General features: G+C 35.5%; 1 protein-coding gene across 23 annotated transcripts in view; it reads right to left on the bottom strand.

The window, feature by feature from the left end:
- The window catches only part of CCDC171 (coiled-coil domain containing 171), a 378,190-nt gene that overhangs the window by 44,995 nt on the left and 311,290 nt on the right, over positions 1-21,905 (bottom strand). For all 23 annotated transcript variants that reach the window (XR_014265395.1, XM_082467922.1, XM_082467938.1 and 20 more), the window contains one exon: positions 9,770-9,922. Coding sequence is in view for 22 of the 23 variants with exons in the window: in XM_082467922.1 (XP_082324048.1) it covers positions 9,770-9,922 (153 nt within the window). In the remaining variant the exon portion in view is untranslated. The remainder of the gene's footprint in view (positions 1-9,769; positions 9,923-21,905) is intronic.

The raw sequence follows: 21,905 nt of genomic DNA, 5'->3' as shown, positions 1-21,905 counted from the left end.
ACCCACCGTGTGAGTAAAAGGCATTATACTGGTCATTTTATGGTCTATGTGAGTAAAGATATACAATCAGGGGCCCCATAGATCTGACAAAGTTTAAAATTATTTAAGTGGTATGCTGAAAAGAATGTTCTTCCTTGTCAGAAAAAATTTTCAGTCTTGGGTTTTTGGTTTTTTTAGGAAGAGTAGTAAAGAGGAGAAGAAATATGCAATTTGGATTACGTGAAAGTATTTACTTTAAATTTTCCATTGGTATAATAATATATAAACTATTCATTCTCATTAGGTGTTTGCTAGAGAAATACATGAAATATAGTTTGATGGGAGTTAAGAAAATTTTGTGTGGGAAAATCTGAGGTGGAACTATGGTTTGTGCAAAGTGTAAGCGCCATAACAAGTGTGTACGGAAAAGCAGCATGGAAGGAGTGCTCTTCCAGTTAATTTCAATTCAAATAAACCAGCATTTTATTGAGGTGAGACCATTATAATGAATTATAAAAAATATCACCTCACAGACTCACAATATGGTAATCCATACACAACTAATTGATTATATAAGTCAGACTACTATATAGTTCTCAGACAGGTAAATTCAGTGATGAATGAGCATAGCAAAGGGAACCCTTAATTATGCCAACTGAGAGATGAACTAAAAAACCAGATGGAGTCAGGATATGTCTCAATGCCAATGATAAAGAATTTTTGCTTTCATGAAGAAACTGTAGAGCCAAAGTATGTTTTGGGTCAAGCTATGGTCTGACCTTATCTGTGTGTTGGAAAGATAACTGGCACTAACGTGGCAGACAAGATGGAAGGGGAAAATCTACATGTGGGGAAATGCATTGGAAGACCATTGCAATAACCCAGGGAAAACTTAATGTGAACACAAGGGTAGAAAGGAGAGACTGGGTCTAAGAGATCCTGTGGTGGTAGAAACATTAAGACTTAGCAACTGATTAAATACTGGTGGTGGAGGGAAAGTATGTAGAACAAATGTTAAGGGTGCTACGTTGGGCTGCGAGGTGAATAGCTATGTCAGACACAGGGAACATAAGGAAAGGAGAGTTTGGGAAAATGGGGAGTGGTAGAGTTAGATAACATGTTCAGTTTGGGACCTCAGTGAGTCTGAGGTTTTTGCAGAAAATCAGAATACGGATTTCTGAAAATCTAGCAGGTAACTGAAGTCTTCAATGAAATCAATTTAGTAAGAAAGATCAAATAGTAGAAGGGATACTCAGCATATTTAGTTGCCACCACTCTGAACAACTGGTGGGACTATTGAGAGCATTAGATTGCCAGACTGCCATCTCTATTCTCTACAGCTTAACTGCTAATTGATTATAATGATCAGAGTTGGAAATTTTCATTCTTGCAACTCTTTGCTCCACCCTTGTAACATTTCATCACTGAAGAACAGAATTATATAAATATATTTATTACATATAAACATATTTTATATTGATATTTATATATAAAATATATCTAATATTAAATGTTTATCATAAAATGTTATATTGGGTTGGCCAAAAAGTTCGTTCGGGTTTTCCATAACATCGTACCAAAAACCCGAACGAACTTTTTGGCCAAACCAATATATTTATATATCAATTATATATGTATATACTTAAATACATATAAATATAAAATTTATAATATCTTGCCCCTACAGTCACTATACAGATATCATTCATCATAAAAGTAGCTCCTCTTAAACTGCATCATACAAAAACTAAAAGGCTAGAGAAGAGGTGTGAGGTCAGTGGAATATACATTATTATTATCTCTAGGCCCCTGTTTACTGTACAGAAAAAGCTTGAGTTTCTGGACTATGAAAAACCTTTAAAAGTTTGGAAATTTGTGTCAAGGATCAAGGAAAATGTTTGCATACTGACTGGGCTGTCCCACCTTTTGATGTTTTTGTTTCCCTTATTTAACTCTGTTAGTATCCAAAGGCCAGAGCTGGAACTCATGATTAAAATGTGGAAGAATTTAATGAGCATCTAAGTAAGCAATATTTAGCAAAAGGGTAAAACAAGGGCTGTTATGACATAAAATGTCAGTGAATTTTGAGAATTAAATGGAAAAAATTAAATGTACAGTTGGGAAGAGTAAATACATAAAGCAAAGGGGGTAGATGTTTTCCAGTGCCGTTAATGAAGACCTATGAGTCAGAGGGCTTCTCAGAAGGCTGAGAGTCACAGCCACAGTGCTCCTCCAAAAGTCTGCATCATCTCTCACCATTCTCCACCTGATTCACGCTGCTCAAATCATACAGACGTCTTTCCATCCCTTCAGCATTCCGTGCTTTCCCTTGTCAACTCCTCCTTAACCTTTATTATCACAACTAAGATCTCCATTCCTCAACTAGACCACCTGAAGCCAAGGTCAGATCCCCAGTTATGTGCTCTCATAGCACTCTGTGATTCCACTTTAATGTCATTCTTTTAATTATCTGTACAACGGTTGTAGTCTCTACTACACTTGAAAGCCCTTGATGGCAGAGATTTGTTTTAATCCACACTGCAGTCTCATAGGAAAGCACCAGACAAGAAATCAGAGGCCTTGTTCTAATCTGATTGGGTTCTAATCAAAAACCTGGGAGTCAGACTCGAGAATCTGTACTTGATACCACTGAACTGCACTGTACAGCCTGTCTCAACAAATTAAGGCTTGGTTTATGGCTCATTTTTAAAAATTATTTTTCTTGAAAGATTAAAAACCTCAATAATAAACATCAGGAATCAACTGAGATAAAGTAAAGTTTATGAAAACAATTTACCTAGAGTAAGTTACTTAAATTCTGTCAGTTTCTTTAGCCATACAATACTAACAAACAATACTTCCTCTCTCAAGAAAATGTAATAAAAATAAATGTGACAGAATTTTAATTGAGAACTTAAGATAAAGGGGATCCTTTTTTTTTATCTTAACAGATAAAAATAACATTAACCAAAGTATCTAAACCCTTCTGCTTGATTAACAATATAACACCACTTGACAACTATCGAATCTGACATAATCTGAAAAATGATGCAACGATCTCTCCCCTGCAATATACTAAATGGAATGCTCCTCTGATTTGTTACTTATCATTTTCTCACAAATAAACTACTGTAGAATCAAAAACATACTGCTTAAACATACAGTGGAAATGAGGCAAGTCAATACTGTAGCTTGAAGCACCATAACTCACAGCAAAGTATTTGGGCTTGGCATTCTATGTTTCACAGACTGAAATATCATGTGTTTCTCCACAGTTGTGGGTGTGCCGGTCTCCAAACACCCACAAGTAATTGGTTCTGACTGCTGTACTGTTCTCTACTGGGCTGTACGGGATTCAAAAGCTCTTTGCTCAAAGCTCCTTCTGGTTACTATTACTCAAGATAAAACCTCTAGAACAGCCCTAAGTTAATGGGTCAAAGACCAAAATGCTGAAAATGTTGAAGTCCTGGCAAGTATACAATTGATGAGAACTCTTAGATGAACGCCAGCATCACTATTACATGTTACTGAACAAAAAATGAAAATGTCACCTAAAGGGGGCTAAAGCTTTTAAAGATGACTATTCATATCCGCAATACAATCCATCTCTTTCTATGCATTACAACACCATGATATATTAAGTTTTTTCTTAACTAACAATGAATATTTATTTTTTATTCTTATCTAGTGAAATGGTTGAAAATTTAGAAATGAGCATATACTGACTTTCCTGAGTTCATTAAGTAAGTGATAACAACAGCTAACATTAATACTGTATTTAGTATTAAATGTGCTAAAAGCACTGATTTAAGTGTTGTTTTAGATCTTTTGTCTACTCATAAAAAGAATTCCTCATGCTTACATATATTTCTTAAAGCTACAAGTATAGCTTAGCTGTATTATATATACGTAACTATCAGAAAAATTTGTATGTGTAGGGAAGCGAGCCAATATTTACTGAGGATCTACCAATATGCCAAACACTGTGTCTTTGTTTAATCCTCACAACAATCCTACAATGTAGGGAATTTCACCTACGTGTTACAAATACTGAAACTGATGCTTAGAGTATTGTGTGGGTAATAAATAAGACTACCAGAAAGCACCCCCAAGTCTGCCTGACTCTAAAGCTATATATGAGGGGAAGGAGGTGATGGTAATTGAAGCAGGTACTGGAGCAGAGAGCTAGTTCATCTGAGGAGCCAGTAATGGAGTTTTGAGAATGGACCAAAATTACAAATACGGAGACCAAATAAGAACATCAAGAGCAAAACAGTCAGAGACAGAATCAAATTAGGTTATAAAGTAAGAAGCAGGTATTGGATGGTGCAAGAGTGGACTGGAAACATGTGAAGGTAGGGTTTGGAGTGACTGCTGCAAGCAGTTTTGGGCTCTAGTGGGTACAGGCTGTTTGAGTGAGTTGGATGTCTTTGATTCAGAGGGGGAATGGAACTAAAGTAACAATACATTTCTATTACACACAAAAAAATCATTATATAATTTAATTCATTAAATATATGTACTATGCATGAGACTTATTCCTCAAATCAAAATAAAGCAAAGATTTTTTACTGCTCTTCCCCTTTAACAAGGTGTCAAATTGCTAGACATCCTTCAAAGACTCCTGCAAACATTTCATCTTCTCAGTACCTTCTTCTAACAACGTTAGGCGGAATGAACTCCTCCCTCATCTATGTTCCCACATACTTTATATATGCCTATTTTTAGTATTCATATTTGATTATGTGACCATTTCCCTTGCTAGAAGAGGAATCCACAAAAGCAGAGATCATGTCTTCACCTTCATCCCCATCAGACAGCTAAAATGGTAGACAAAAATCCAAAAATGTCAATAATTATATTAAACTTAAATGATCTAATCACCCAGTTAAAAGCCAGAGATTGTCAAATGGATAAATACAACAAACCCACTGTATATATAAAACATAGGTTAAAAGAAAAGAATGGGAAAAGATATATCATGCAAACACTAGTCAAAAGAAAGCTGGAGTTAAAAAAAAGAAGTAGAAGAAAGCACGAGTATGAAAAAGGTGATAATTGAAATTATAAAAATGGACAGTATAGTGGACAGGGTAAAAACCAGACTGCGGGAGGCCTATTTTAAGAAGATACTGAAACATATTTAAGTCATTCCCATCTTAGGACTCCCTGAATCCTCTGAACACTCCACTCCTATTTTTCACACTTAATAGCTAAATCTTTGCGACAGATGTCTAAATGCACTTCTTTTGGTCACCTTCCACTAATTTCGCCACCTCTTGCTGAAAGAGCTTTTGTTAAGTTTACCAAGGGCCTCCATGCACTAACTCCAAAGGCCATTTTTCAGTCCTCATTTCACTTGCTTTTCAGCAGCATATGACACTATTGGCATGTCACCCTTCTTGAAATTCTCTCTTCTCATGGCACCATACTTTCTTGGTTTTCCTCTTCCCTCTTTGCCTGTTCCTTCACAGCTTCCTTTGCAACGTTATCCTATTGTACTCAGGCATTATATGCTGGAGTTTTTCAAGCTTCATTCTTAGGCCTTTTTCTCTTTTTACTCTATAAACCGTCCCTATGTAGTTTCAGTCTTGCTAACAGCTTCAAGTCCTACCTGTATAACAGTGACTTGAAATTGTTATCTCCAGCTTGGCATCTTCCTTGAATTCCACATCAAGCAGCCTTTGTGACATCTCCAGTTGGATGTCTCAGTGGCACCTAAAACTTAACATACTCAAAATTAAACTCACAATATCCCCTCCTGTTCCATTGTTTCTCTCTCAGTAAATGAGATCATTAATCCATTTCCAAAAGCAAAAAAAAACCTAGGAATTGTTTGACACACCCCTATCTCTTGTTCTTCATATTCAATTGTTTCTTCACACTACAGCCAAAGTGATCTTTTAAAAAAAGCAAATCCGAGCATACCATTCCTTCTCTAAAGTTTTTCAATGACTCTTCCTTTGCTCTCAAAACAAGGACAACAAAGTCTGACCTCTGCCCTTTTCTCTAGACCTTTCTTATCTCAGAGTACTCTTGCCTTTGCTCTCTTCATTCCAGCCATACTGGTCTTCCTCAATTTCTTCAATTTCTTCCTCCCACCACAGAGCCTTTGTAGATATCTGCGCTCCTCTCCTCCTGATCTGGAACACTACTCTCTTCCACCCCTGGATACCTTACACCCAGTCTTCAGATATTAGCTGAAGCATCACTGACCCAGAAAAGGCTTTACTGATACCTTAGTCTAAGGCAGGCTCATTTGTTTAAAAAAACTCTTATACACTTAAGTTCTTTTCTTTCAGTGAACTTATCCTGGTAAGTGATTACACATTAATCACTGTGATTACATGAAAAATATTTACTTTCACTATTAGATTTTAAGTTCATGAGAGTGAAGATTGTCTGTTTAGGCTCACATGACATCCCCAGGACCAAAACTAAGCCTGTTACAGACCAGATGCGGAATAAGTATTAAACTAATGGGTGGAGAAAAGAATTAACAAACAATAATACAAAGAAGGCAGAGCTCAACTAAGTAGAGGCCAGAGAGCCAAAGAAGAAAAGTCGGTAACAAGAGAAACAAAGGAGATGAGTATTTAAAGAAGAAAGTAGTTGAAGCCCCATATGTCTGAGAAAGATGAAAGGAGATGAGAAGGAACCAATGGATAAGCAGAGCAAGCAGAAAATTATTGGTGACCTTTAAGAAAATAGTTTCAGTAGAATGAGCACATAGAAGAAGAAAGTATAGACTGCTTTTCAAGAATGTGTCAAGGAAAAGAGGGGAAGACAGGCTGCAGAAAGGGCAGAGAGCTCAGCCACGGGAATATACTGATGGTGATCATAGAGCAGGAGTTACATGCTCAAGGTTACAATAGGTAGCAGAACAAAATGACACAGTTTGAAACTGAAGATGTTATGTTAGTAAATAACCTTCTCCTGTGGTGCAATCCAATTACTTTCTATAAATATAATGGTAATAAAAATAATAGCTAACATTTTTTGGATTATTCACTAAGTGCAAGGCAAAGTGCAAAGTACTTTAAGACTTCTCACTAGACCTCCCAACATCTCTGTTAGAGAGTAGTATCACTATCCTCATTTTACAGATGAAAACCTGAGACCCAAGCCACCTGATTAGCAACTGACAGAAGTTGAATTGGAATCCAGATATATCTGACTTGTATGACAAGTCAGATATACTATTAATTGGTTAACCCGGTATCTATTCATTCCTCATTCCCTTGTCCCTTGACTCATTATAGCTCAAGGTGGCCACACAACCCATTTCCAATTGATGGAATAAAAGTGGAAATATGTTTGGAACTTCCTTGGAAGGCTTTTTCTCTTTTAAATATATAAACATTTAAATATACATTTAATATCTGTTATCTATTAAATTTATATTAAAAGTTCTAAATATTTAAATAATAAATGTATGGTATAAATACTTAAATATTTTCTAAATAGAAAGCCTTGCAATGCTTTATTATATATATAAAACAGGTATTGCTGGGCCATCCCATTCCTCTGACTTGAATGTGATTCCAAATCCTAGAGCTGGCTTCCATCTTATGACAATCAGGGAGTGGCAGAGAAATTACAGAGAAGCTGAACCACTAAACCAATGACAATAGCCACTTACTTCTACACTTCTTGCTGTATGAGAAAAAAAACTGTCTTAAACATGTTAGTCAAGTTTTCTGTTATTTACACTTGACTGTACTTCTAATGGATGTAATTCCAAAGCCCATACTCTTATCTACCAAACTATATCACCTCTCATCTATGAAATTAAAAGATTAACCTCTCTCAGAGTTAAGTAGTTCAAGTTAGAAAATGCATATTTAAATGTCTTGAAAAATAGAAATTAGTATACAAATTTATTATTGTTTTCAAAACAGTGATTCTCAACTAAGGGAAGAGACTGGAGAGCATATATCCCATAGAAACATGGGATTAGGCAGCAGTGTCCTAGAAGGACACATCAGAATCTCATGGGGAAAACTTTCACATTACACACGTTCCCTTTTGAGAATCACTGCCAGAGTGAACCTCCTCTTGCTAATAAGATGATGAGCATATCCTGTAAATCTGTTCAGAAGGTTGAGAAGTGGAGCTTTATTATGATAGTGGGGGATATTAAGCACACCTCCATTAAGACATCAATAGCTTAATAACTGGTAAAAAATTTTTGAACCCATGGGAAACAATCCCACCTTACCAAACTTTCTCAGAACATAAGCAATTATTTTTATATGAATAACAGTAATAAACAACCAATAATGGTATGACCCAACAAAGCTGACATAGTATAATGTAATATTAACCAATGGGATCAGAGAGTTAGCAGGAAGAAATGTAAATGTGTTTCAGAGAAAGACTAGAATGAATTCCAAATACTTACTCAAATCTTTATAAAGGTTTCCTCTTCATTTTGATTTCTCTTATTTGAGGTCAAATTTACTACTCTCTCACTAAGAAATTAACAAAGTAATTTTAAAAATTGAACTCAACTGAATCTCATCTCAGGTCCCAAATAACTAGTTTGTTCATTTATTGGATTAGGTCCCAGTATGTTTCATTCAATAACCATTTGTTGAGCACCTACTGTGGGTCAGACTATTCTTGGCACTAGAGTGCCTTTACAGCTGTGAAGAAAATACCCAAAATTGCTTGTCCTTATGGAACTTATATTCTATGAGGGTAAGGAGCAAACAGACAAAAAGCAAATAAATAAAATACAATATATGTAAGTTGATAAGTGCTATAGTGAAAAAAATAAAGCAAGGAAGGTAGAAGGCAGATAGGCAACATGGGGTGAGAATGAGACAGTTTGCGGGGTGGGGGAGGGTTAGTGGTTGCAGTTTTAAATACCATGGTCATAAAGCTTGCATTCAGACGCTGACACTTGAGCTACGACCTGAAGGAGCTGAAGAACCAAACCACAACTATGCATCTATTTGCTTTAATGCTAACTCTTTTTCTGTTGAATATATCATTTGAAATTGGTCAATAGCTAAATGGCAAAATGATACTGTTTTTCCTTACAAGTCACCCAGATCCATTCTAATCAAACCAAAAAGGGAAAAAAGACATTCTAATTATTGGTAACCCTCTGAATCTCACTGTTGAGATATGTTGACATATCTGGCTTTTGAGGAGAAAGTTTAAATGTGTATTTTATTCCTTTATGTCACAAATATATTCATTTTTTGATACTCCCCAAACACGTATTTCAAATGTAGAAAATTTTGTTTAGTCTTAAATGAGCCCAAATTTCATCATGGGCTAAAATTTTAAGACATAAAATGACTGCTGAAACTGAATTTTAATCATATAGATGAATCACAACATGCATCTTTAGCTGGGCATGTATTATGGATAAGACTAGCTTTCTACAGAGAATAATCACATGTTCTAATTACCATTTTGGTTATACACATAATTAATAATATTCTGTCTTAATGGGACACACTGAATCTTCAGACAGTTGCAAGCTTTAACTATGCATACTGCCAAATCCAACTGTCAGCTGCACTGCCAAACACAAAGGAATCTTGATGTAGTGTTTTAGCATTGATAACAATATGCATATCTTTATACATGATACAATGGAAAAATTAATTGCTTTTCTTCCTTCAAAATTTTCTCCACACTTAATAATTTTACGTTGCTTGATTGATCACTCACCCTAAATTATATATACTGGTGAGTGATCTTATGAACAACAAAAACATGAATGTAAATGTGACCCAAGATCCAAAGAAGAAAAAAATATTGTAGGACTTACTGATTGTAAACTTTCATTTTCACGTAAACAAGCTGTGTGAAGTTCTGATTTCAAGGTTGCAATATGACTTCGATGAGATGTCATTTCCTTTTCTAATGTAGCAATTCTAGTGCTTGCAAGCTGGTAGACATCCACGAAACTTTTAATCATAGCCTTAAGAAATAAAAATAATGCCACATACAATTCAAATAAAGCTGTCCCCAAAGGAGAATTTCCATAATTTGAAAGCAAAATCATTAAAATTTTAAAATAAACAACTTTTCATCCTCCTTTAAAATAATAAAGCTAAACCTCACATTTTATATTGAGAACTGTGACTATTTTAAGAAAGTTTGGGAGAAAACAATTGAGACTTTTTTCCAGAATATTTATTTAAATAAGGTGTACTTTGATCTATTGTGCTTAAAATTTAGAATGCAGTTTTTAAAGATGGCACACTTATTACCTTTGTAAAGTTAAATTCAAGTTGTAATTTGACCTAAATTTCAATCTTAAGACACACAACAGATGGATATATAAGCAAGATATTTCAAAATGAGCTCAGTAAAATTTTCAAACCACCTAGAAAACAAATGTTTTGAAACAAAAGGAGCTGAACTAATCCTATGATTTTTTAGGAGTAAATAATATGATTCCTATATTGTAAGAAAAGCATAATTATTTTCATTCATATAATAGAGGAACACCCTTGCATTACACTGGATATAATAAAATAAATAACATAAGCAAGTGCTGGTAACTTTTTCTCTTCCCTAAGTAGTGTAATATTTGGGAGAATTGTTGGGCCTCTGTATCACAGTTTAATCATATTTTGTAGACTTTTGCTTCTAAAGCAAGCTGTAGTGAATTTTAAGTCCAAGAATACTATTACACCTTTGAAAGACTAGAAAGTCTTTCAAAATACTTCAAATACAGTAAAGTAAAATCAAACATTTCAAAGACGTATTCAAATATAATTTTATGTTATTTACAAGAAAACCATGTTCCAACTGCAGCCACAACTTAGAACAATGGTAGACAGTCTGAAAATTTCTAAATTATATTCAATCTGAAGAGTCTGGTTTGAGAGAGCTTTAAGAAACTAGATATTTGGGCAATTCTGGATGCAAATGAAATAATCTGGTGAACAAAAAGTAAGAAACAACATACACAATGTCTGAGAAACAGAAGTAGGTGAATTATTTGTAGTTAAAAGAAAATTCATAGCTTTTTGCCTAACAAATTCCTATTTGCCCTCAAAAACCCAGTTCAGAAACCACCTCTTTAAAGAAGGCTCTTTTGAGCCCAAAGGCAGTGTTAACTTCTATTCTGATTCTCTGTGGGTCCCTCATGCTTGCTTCTACTATTGCATTTATTGCTTTGGCAGAAATGCATTAGTTTACATGTTTATATTCACTACACTAAGGAGCTACCTAGGCCAGATATTGTGCCAAATCTAATCATCTCTGTATCTTCAGGGATGGCTTGAATGACTGACAGGAAGGAAGGAAGGAAGGAAGGAAAGGAGGGAGGGAGGGGAGGGAGGGAGGGAGGGGAGAGAGAGAGACTGGAAAAGATGAAAAGCCACATTAGTCATATTCAGTTTGGCAAAAAATACCTTATAGAAAAGGATGAAGATACTTGGGAAAATATAACCTTAACACTCTAGTGAATAAATTACTAACCAAGTAATACTTTATTCAAAGTCAAAAAAAGAAGCAAAAGCATAGCTGTAGGCATAAAAAGATAAAGTACACAAAAGTTCATTCTATTACCCAACACTAAATAAGCATGGTACGACCTCATGTTTGGGAACATCTCACATATCCTAACATTCCTTACCTTGAGTCATTTCAAGGTAAGCTGAGGGCTAATACTAACACAAAATATGTCGCTGGGTTTCAAAAGTAGATAAAAATCAGAAATTACAAAATCATATCTGTTTCTTCCTACACCGAGTCTCTCTCTACTTCTGTAAATTCATCTATCTTCTCCACTGAGATGGTGGACCAGGAATCACAAGTTCTATTTTTTTCTGGTTCTCATGCTGCCACTTACTTAGCTTTATCTTGTTGGGCAATGCCATGTCATTTCTCTGAGCCTCCACCTCCTCCCTCCATAAAATGGGAAGAAAAGTCAATTTTTTTGCTTATTTCTAAAACTGTTGTGAGGATCAGATAGTTAAAAATCTAATACAAAGCCATTCTCTTAACCCTTCAGCTACATGGCATCTAATACAAAAAAGCCCTCTAAAAATGGTAAGCTAGTAAATTTCATTGTAGTATTACCATTGTTCTATTTTTAAATTCTCCACGAAGATCTTAATGAGACAATCTGTGATAGGTGGCTTGTATACATGTGTTCCTGTTATATAAGGACCTAAAGTGCATAAAATGCATGAAAACTTACATAAAGGCCTTATTTAATAAAAAGAAGAAAGTACTCTTCTATCAATAATAGGCTCCTGGATTATTATCTCAATGTAAGTCGTAATAGAACTGGCCTCTAACATATAAACAATTTCAACATTTAAAAAGTTACCCTAGGGCTTCCCTGGTGGCGCAGTGGTTAAGAATCCTCCTGCCAATGCAGGGGACACGGGTTCGAGCCCTGGTCTGGGAAGATCCCACATGCCGTGGAGCAACTAAGCCCATGTGCCACAAGTACTGAGCCTGTGCTCTAGAGCCCGCGAGCCACGACTACTGAAGCCCGCGCGCCTAGAGCCCGTGCTCCGCAACAAGAGAAGCCACTGCAATGAGAAGCTCACGCACTGCAACGAAGAGTAGCCCCCAATCGCCGCAACTAGAGGAAGCCCGCGTGCAGCAACGAAGACCCAACGCAGGCAAAAATAAATAAAAAAAAAAAAAGTTACCCTATATCTTAAATTTGGAGAAACACATTTCATGAATTGCCATATACATGATATCCTAAAAGGAATTATAATATAAAAGGTATTCCTTCAAATCTCTTTTTTAAAAAATAAAATATTTTTTGAGAAGTTATATCTGAATTTTTATATGATGGATGAAACAAAAGTCATAATTATTTTGGCTCCTTCCTTGATCTGCTTTTGATAACCAAATTCTAACATTCAGTGCAGTATTAAGAGAAACCACATATTACTTCTTTATAACATTAAAAAGAATAAAATAATAATCTACTTTTTGCTTAGGATTTAGAGTCTTAAGCATTTAAAATCTTTAAAGCAGTATTTCATTTGAGAGATGAAAGCAATTTTCTATAACACTTACTGTATAGGATATTTTTTTCAGAGCAGCAAAGGTAAGGTAATCAATACAGAAAGTATGTTCCATGGAACTAGTGTATGTAAAATATACTACATGCTTCTAAAATGAAAACCTCCTTCAGAACTGAAAGGTAGGGAGGAGTGTCAGTGAAATCGCAAAGCTATTCAAAGAATCCACAGCTCTTTTGAAGAATAAAGAATGTTAACTTCCAGTATTAAAAAGTGATTCAAACTATGTTATAAAGGATGCCAGTGAAAAATCCAACTCTTTAATACAAAAGAAAGGTGCCAGCTTGGTAGAAGAAATGGAAATGACAGCTGGAATCAAGTGAGGGGGTGCGAGGAGGAGGGAGTGAGCATCTCATGACCTCTCTATCAATCTCCTGAAGTCTAGCGCTATACAATACCCCTCACTCCTGTATTAAAACATCACACCTTTTTACATTAGGAAACAATGACAAAGCAGCATGATACTGTCAAAAGCAAGCCCAGCACTTGAGAATTTATCCCATGTCATCTTTGGCCCTTGGGATTTTGACTATACCATGCAGTGAGATATGAATCTCAGTAGGGTTTATCTAGTTATATGAGAAACAGAACAAAAAACAGTTTCTGGACAAAAATAGCCTTTTGTTTTAGAGATAATCTATTGTGTTTATAATCAGCATAACAAGATGAGAAAGTTCAAACATATAAAATTCCAAGTCCTATCTATTTCAAGGAAAAGCATAAGTGTTTTAGAATACAAAAAATTCTGAGATACAAACAGGTGACTGTCACTTGAGGACTAGTATATTATTTATATAATTTCTTATGTACATATTATGTAGTTTAGACTGACTTCAAAATTGGACTTCAGGGAAAGTAGGAGCCTTGGGAAGTTGATGTTAGGAGAAGGAGCAATTAGTGGAAAATGTCATAAGGCCTAGATGCCAACAAAATAGTAAATTTTCTATTTATATTTTTGAGTAAGTAATTGGGAAGCAAAAACCTCTGACATTTACTTTAAATTTTGTAATTACGGATATACTTCATTTCTACATACTATATAAAGTAAGTATACCATGTAAAATAGATATACCAAATATGTGAAATATAGTAAATCCCCATAATATGGGGAATATGATTCCTACCTTACAAAGATTTTGTGGGGATTAAATGAATATTAATACATGAAAAGAGCTTAACTATCTGGCACACAGTAAACACTCAGGTAAATGTTAGCTATAATAATGACAACAATATCAAATCAGGAAAATTACTATTTTAACTCATAAAAGAAAGATTCAATATTTCTGAGGGGTATTATTGGACATATAAGTATTTTAAATACAAGTTATTCTACACATATTAAATATATTAAAATTCTTTCAAAAATAAAGAATTTTAGAGGCTAATGAATATTTACTTCCTAACAACAAAAGGTCCCATTGATAATAAAAGTTACTATTTAAAGAACGAAATAATGCCATTTGCAGTGACATGGATGGACCAAGAGATGGTCATACTGAATGAAGTCAGAAAGAGAAAGACAAATATCATATGATATCACTTATATGTGGAATCTAAAAAAAGGGTACAAATGAACTTAACTACAAAACAGAAATAGAATTACAGATGTAGAAAACAAACTTATGGTTACCAGGGGGTAATGGGAGGTGAGGGATAAACTGGGAGGTAGGGACTGACATATACACACTATTATATATAAAATAGATAACTAATAAGGACTTACTGCATAGCCCAGGGAACTCTACTCAATACTCTGTGATGGCCTATATGGGAAAAGAATCTAAAGAAGTGTGGGTATATGTATATTCGTAACTGATTCACTTTGCTGTACGCCTGAAACTAACACAACATTGTAAATCAACTGTACCTTAGTAAAAAATTTTTTTTTAATTAAAAAATAATAAAATAAAAGTTACTATTTAGATGTCTTTCCTATGAATGAAAGTCTTAGAATGATAACATTCTCATAGTTTTTAGTATCAAATTTTATTCCTTGGCACCTGGAATTAAAGGAAAATTATTTTCTTCATTATCACAAAATTACTCTGTAAGGTTGCTCATTTAGTTGACTTACTTTCATTCCAATATATCTTTTTTTTAATTTATTTATTTATTTATTTTTGGCTGTGTTGGGTCTTCGTTTCTGTGCGAGGGCTTTCTCTAGTTGCGGCAAGCGGGGGCCGCTCTTCATCGCAGTGCGCGGGCCTCTCACTGTCGCGGCCTCTCTTGTTGCGGAGCACAGGCTCCAGACGCGCAGGCTCAGTAATCATGGCTCACGGGCCCAGCCGCTCCGCGGCATGTGGGATCTTCCCAGACCAGGGCTCGAACCCGTGTCCCCTGCATTGGCAGGCAGATTCTCAACCACTGCGCCACCAGGGAAGCCCTCATTCCAATATTTTATAAATGTAGGGATACAGAAGAGAATGAGGGTTAAAGGGTCTCTTATTAGTAGTCTGCAAATAGCAACTACGTCCCCCAGTCAAGAGCCAGTCTAAGATCTGGAAATGGACTGTTTAGTTTGGATGTTTGGTTTCTGGCCCTGGCCCTAAATACTATTCACCATGACATTCCAGTACAAAGTTATGTAGGAACAACTCAATCAGGATGGCAGACTGCCATCCACCTCCTTGCTTTACCACACAGAATCGCATGTGTGTGTGTATGTGTGTGTGCATGCATGTGCAGGCATCAAAGCTGATAAGAATGCTTTCAGCTGACAAGAATTCTGAGGAATCAATAAGGAAGAGAAAGTAGAAGGGGCCAGAAACAAAATTTTAGAGAAACCCTATCCAAAACACAAGCAAGAAAACACTTCTACAAAGGTGTAACCAAGTACAAGTGGGCTTGAAACTAAGCATAAACAGCTATGAGAGGAAGGAGAGGGCCTTAACTTGGCTTTATCAGTAGCCCCGAAACCTCTTACTCTCAACGAAAAGTTATTACTAATGATTGTTAGTGAAAGAAATATGATTGGATATGCTTTACAATTTTAAAAATCTTGTATAACTTTTTGTGATGCAGGTATCCCTGCTCTTTGAAAGTTTGCCTTATGCCACCTCACTTTCACAAAAGACCTGCATTTGTACCTGTTTTCGCTAACTGAAAGAAATCCGAAGAGGATTTTCGTTTTTACCAAAAAAGGCAAAAAGCAAAAATAGCGTTCACTGTTTGTTTTGCAGTGAGCCCTTCTGGAGGCAGCGCTCACCCAGAGCAGTGAGAGTGGCCCCTCCAAGCTCCTTCCCCAGGAACTACTCTCAGCATCTCAGCACCAAGTCCACACAGCTTTGAACTGTGTCTGTGAGCATCTGTGCTTTGTCTCCATTTATTTTGTTCATCCATTAGCAAGATGGGGCCTAGGGTAACTGCTCCTTCACTTAACGCCATTTCAGCTTATGACAGGTTTTATAGGAATGCTCTGCTTTTGGATAATGGGGAAACCTGTTTGGAAGTCTAATACTGAATCTTCACCCTGACCACTCCCATGACGTGGTAAATAGGGAAGATGCACTTGGCGAAAGTACGCCACTGGTTGTGTTTATTAAATCATGACATGCATGTTTCAATCGTATCGATCAAGTAAATGAAGTTTTAATTGGAATTTTGGCTAAAAGATGTCCAACTTCCCCGAATTAATCAACTTTTCTTTAAACTAATATATGTCCTGTTTTTACATTTTCACAAATGCATTTTATACTAAATACATTTTATATTTTTAACAAAAATTCAAACACATTTTTTGGTTAAAAAATTTTGCTTCTGAACTTTTTATGTGTATACACATATATGAATTTTTATAGATTTAGATCAATTTTAGAAAAATTCCAAAATTCTGGAAACACTTCCAAACAACTATTTTCATAATGCTCCATAAAACTCCTTCAATAAAGCAGTTCATTGTTTAAAAAACTTCTTGTGACAGAATGTGTTTTGTCTTGGCTTCTTTAAAAAAAAATTTATAGATAGAATGCTTTTGATAGCCACTTGCCATCAAAGAAAAGGTCTACAGATTTGGAACCCCTCTCTTTATGTTACAGAAAAGTACATAATTCACACTCAAGTTCAAGAGTAATTTGAAGCACTTTGTCACAAGAAAAACAGCAAACCTTATATAGAAGATTTTAAAGACTACCTCTTATCTCATTGTAAACTACTGTAAAGACTACACTATGAAAAATAATTTAATCCATAAATTACTTAACCATACAGGGTACATAAGAGTTCGTGGTGAAATACAAAGAAAGTAAATAAACAAGTGACGACACCATTCTCAGCCCTGCTGCACTGTAGAATCCTTCCATCTTTTCCCAAAATACCTAACAGGAAAAAGTAATGTCTAAAAAATGGACCAAGTGATGACACCAGTGCCAATCCATAACAAAGAATAAAAATTTTATCTCTTACTTTATTAAAAAAAAAAAGGGAGAGTCCATTGTCTTGCATACCCACTGGGATGTATTCAGTCGCCAAAGTGAGTTAAAATGGAAAAAAAATTGGAGACTTCCATATATAGATTTTACTTTATATTATATTTAGTTCTTTTAATAGACTACATTTTTTAGAGCAGTTTCAGGTTCACAGAAAAATTGAGTGGGAAGTACATAAATTTCCCGTATACCCCCTGCCCCTACACACCCAAAAACATCCCACACCAGAGTGGTACATTTGTTACCATCAGTGAACCTACACTGACACATCATCACCCAAAACCCATAGCTTGCATTTGTGTTGACTCTTGGTGGTGTACATTCTATTGGTTTGGACAAATGTATAATGACATGTACCCACCATGGTAGTATCACACAGAAGAGTTTCAGTGCCCTAAAAATTCTCTGTGCCTACTCATTCTTCCCTCCTCCCCAACCCCTGGCAATCACTGATCTTTTCACTGTCTCCATAGTTTTTATATCAACTTTTTAATCTTTCTTTTAAAAATCTTTTAAAATCCTATCTTTAAAATATTCTATTTTTTTTGTTTTATGTTATAGAGCTTATTTAACAATAACATTAAGTATACAATTTATAAAGGTATAAATATACATACATACATATTTTGGAGATACTGGTTCAAAAATAAAAGTAAGCAATCAACAAGTATGGAGAGCACTCCTCTACATCACAGCGTGACTGAGCTAGGCAGCTCTTCCCCTACTGGTGTGAAGGAGAGCGGCAACAGCTGTGTTTGTGCCCACAAACCAAAACAGAGAGTGGCCTACAGTCAGAAAGGCACAAGTTGCTGGAGAGGGTGTGAAAAAAAGGGAACCCTCCTACCCTGTTGGTGAGAATGTAAATTGGTACAGCCACTACGGATAATAGTATGGAGGATCCTAAAAAAACTAAAAATAGAACTACCATATGATCCAGCAATCCCACTCATGGGCCTATATCTGGAGAAAACCATAATTCAAAAAGATACATGCAGGAGTCAAGATGGCGGTGTGGAAAGACACTGAGTTAGCATCTCCCCACAACTAGGGTGCCTGCCAGCTGCTGGTGGGGGACCCTGACACCCAAGGAATTGGGAGGAACCCCCAAGTGAACTAGTCACTCAAGTCCAGGAAGCAGAGAGAGTCCCATACAGGATAAACCCTAGGAAAAATACACCAAGACAAATATTAATCAAACTAAAAAAATTAAATTCAAAAAAAAAATTAAAAGCAGCAAGGGAAAAACAAAAAAATAACATACAAAGGAATCCCCATAAGGTTATCAGCTGATTTTTCACCAGAAACTCTGCAGGCCAGAAGGGAGTGGCAGGATATCCCTAAAGTGATGAAAGAGAAAAAGCTACAACCAAGATTACTCTACCCAGCAAGGGTCTCATTCAGATTCTACAGAGAAATCAAAAGCTTTTCAGACAAGCAAAAGCTAAGAGAACTCAGCACCACCAAACCAGCTTTATAACAAATGCTAAAGAAACTTCTCTAGGCAGGAAACACAAGAGAAGAAAAAGACCCACAAAAACAAACCCAAAACAATTAAGAAAATGGTAACAGCAACATACATATCGATAATAACCTTGAATGTAAATGGATTAAATGCCCCAACCAAAAGACACAGACTGGCTGAACTGATACAAAACCAAGACCCATATATATGCTGTCTACAAGAGACCCACTTCAGACCTAGGGACACATACAGGCTGAAAGTGAAGGGATGGAAAAATATGTTCCACACAAACGGAAATCAAAAGAAAGCTGGAGTAGCAATACTCGTATCAGATAAAATAGACTTTAAAATAAAGAATGTTACAAGAGATATGGAAGGACACTACATAATGATCAAGGGATCAATCCAAGAAGAAGATATAACAATTATAAATGTTTATGCACCCAACATGGGAGCACCTCAATACATAAGGCAAATGCTAACAACCATGAAAGGAGAAATCGAAAGTAACACAATAATAGTAGGGGACTTTAACACCCTACTTACACCAATGGACAGATCATCCAAACAGAAAATAAATAAGGAAACACAAGCTTTAAATGACACAATACACCAGATAGGTTTAATTGATATTTATACAACGTTCCACCCAAAAGTGGCAGAATACATTTTCTTTTCAAGTGCACATGGAACATTCTCCAGGATAGATCACATCTTGGGTCACAAATCAAGCCTTGGAAAATTTAAGAAAACTGAAATTGTATCAAGCATCTTTTCTGACTACAACGCTATGAGACTGGAAATCAATTACAGGAAAAAAACTGTAAAAAAACACAAATACATGGCAGCTAAACAGTGAGCTACTAAATAACCAAGAGATCACTGAAGAAATCAAAGAAGAAATTAAAAAATACACAGAAACAAACGACAATGAAAACATGACGACCCAAAACCTATGGGACACAGCAAAAGCAGTTCTAAGAGGGAAGTTTATAGCAATTCAATCTCACCTCAAGAAACAAGAAAAATCTCAAATAAACAATCTAACACTACACTTAAAACAACTAGAGAAAGAAGAACAAAGAAAACCCAAAGTCAGTAGAAGGAAAGATATCATAAAGATCAGAGCAGAAATAAATGAAATAGAAACAAAGAAAACAAGAGCAAAGATCAATAAAACTAAAAGTTGGTTCTTTGAGAAGATAAACAAAATTGATAAACCCTTAGCCAGACTCATCAAGAAAAAAAGGAAGAGGACTCAAATCAATAAAATTAGAAATGAAAAAGGAGAAACCACAACTGATACTGCAGAAATACAAAGGTTTATAAGAGACTACTACAAACAACTATATGCCAATAAAATGGACAACCACAAAGGAACGGACAAATTCTTGGAAGGGTACAATTTTCCAAGACTGAACCAGGAAGAACTAGAAAATATAAACAGACCTATCACAAGTAATGAAATTGAAACCATAATAAAAAATCTGCCAACAAACAGAAGTCCAGGACCAGATGGCTTCACAGGTGAATTCTATCAAACATTTAGAGAAGAGCTAACACCGATCCTTCTCAAACTTTTCCAAAAAATTGCAGAGGGAGAAACACTCCCAAATTCATTCTACGAAGCCACCATCACCCTGATACCAAAACCAGAAAAAGATATCACAAAAAAAGAAAACTATAGACCAATATCACTGATGAACATAGATGCAAATATCCTGAACAAAACACTAGCAAACAGAATCCAACAACACATTAAAAGGGTCATACACCATGATCAAGTGGGATTTATCCCAGGGATGCAAGAATTCTTCAATACACGCAAATCAATCAATGTGATACACCACATTAACAAATTAAGGAATAAAAACCATATGATCATCTCAATAGATACAGAAAAAGCTTTTGACAAAATTCAACACCTATTTATGATAAAAACTCTCCAGAAAATGGCCATATAGGGAACCTACCTCAACCTAATAAAGGCCATATATGACAAACCCACAGCAAGCATCATACTCAATGGTGAAAAACTGAAAGCATTTCCACTAAGATTAGGAACAAGACAAGGGTGTCCACTCTCACCACTATTATCTAACATAGTTTTGGAAGTCCTACCCACAGCAATCAGAGAAGAAAAAGAAATAAAAGGAATACAAATTGGAAAAGAAGAAATAAAACTGTCACTGTTTGCCGATGACATGATATTATACATAGAAAATGCTAAAGATGCCACCAGAAAACTACTAGAATTATTCAATGAATTTGGTAAAGTTGGAGGATACAAAATTAATGCACAGAAATCTCTGGCATTCCTATATACCAACAACGAAAAATCAGAAAAGAAATTAAGGAAACACTCCCATTTACCATTGCAACAAAAAGAATAAAATACCTAGGAATAAACCTGCTGAAGGAGGCGAAAGACTTGTACTCAGAAAACTATAAAACACTGATGAAAGAAATCAAAGATGACATAAACAGATGGTGAAATATACCATGTCCTTGGATTGGAAGAATCAATATTGTGAAAATGGCTATACTACCCAAAGCAACCTACAGATTCAATGCAATCCCTATCAAACTACCAATGGCATTCTTCACAGAATTATAACAAAAAACTTTACAATTTGTATGGAAACACAAAAGACCCCGAATAACCAAAGCAATCTTGAGAAAGAAAAATGGAGTTGCAGGTATCAGGCTCCCCGACTTCAAACTATACCACAAAGCTACAGTAATACAGACAGCATGGTACTGACACAAAAACAGAAATATAGATCTATGGTACAGGATAGAATGCCCAGAGATAAACCTACGCACATATGGTCACCTAATTTACGTGAGGAAATTTTATGTTTTTAAATGTTTTAGAGGAAAACATAGGAAAAACACCCTTTGACATAAACCACAGCAAGATCTTTTTTGACCCACCTCCTAGAGTAACGGAAATAAAAACAAAAATAAACAAATGGGACTTAATTAAACTTAAAAGCTTTTGCACAGCAA

Source organism: Balaenoptera physalus (genome assembly GCF_965194825.1).
Source record: "Balaenoptera physalus genome assembly, chromosome: 7".
Lineage (NCBI taxonomy): Eukaryota > Metazoa > Chordata > Mammalia > Artiodactyla > Balaenopteridae > Balaenoptera > Balaenoptera physalus.
Note: the sequence above shows the minus strand (reverse complement) of the source record. Positions and strands in the feature narration are given on the sequence as shown.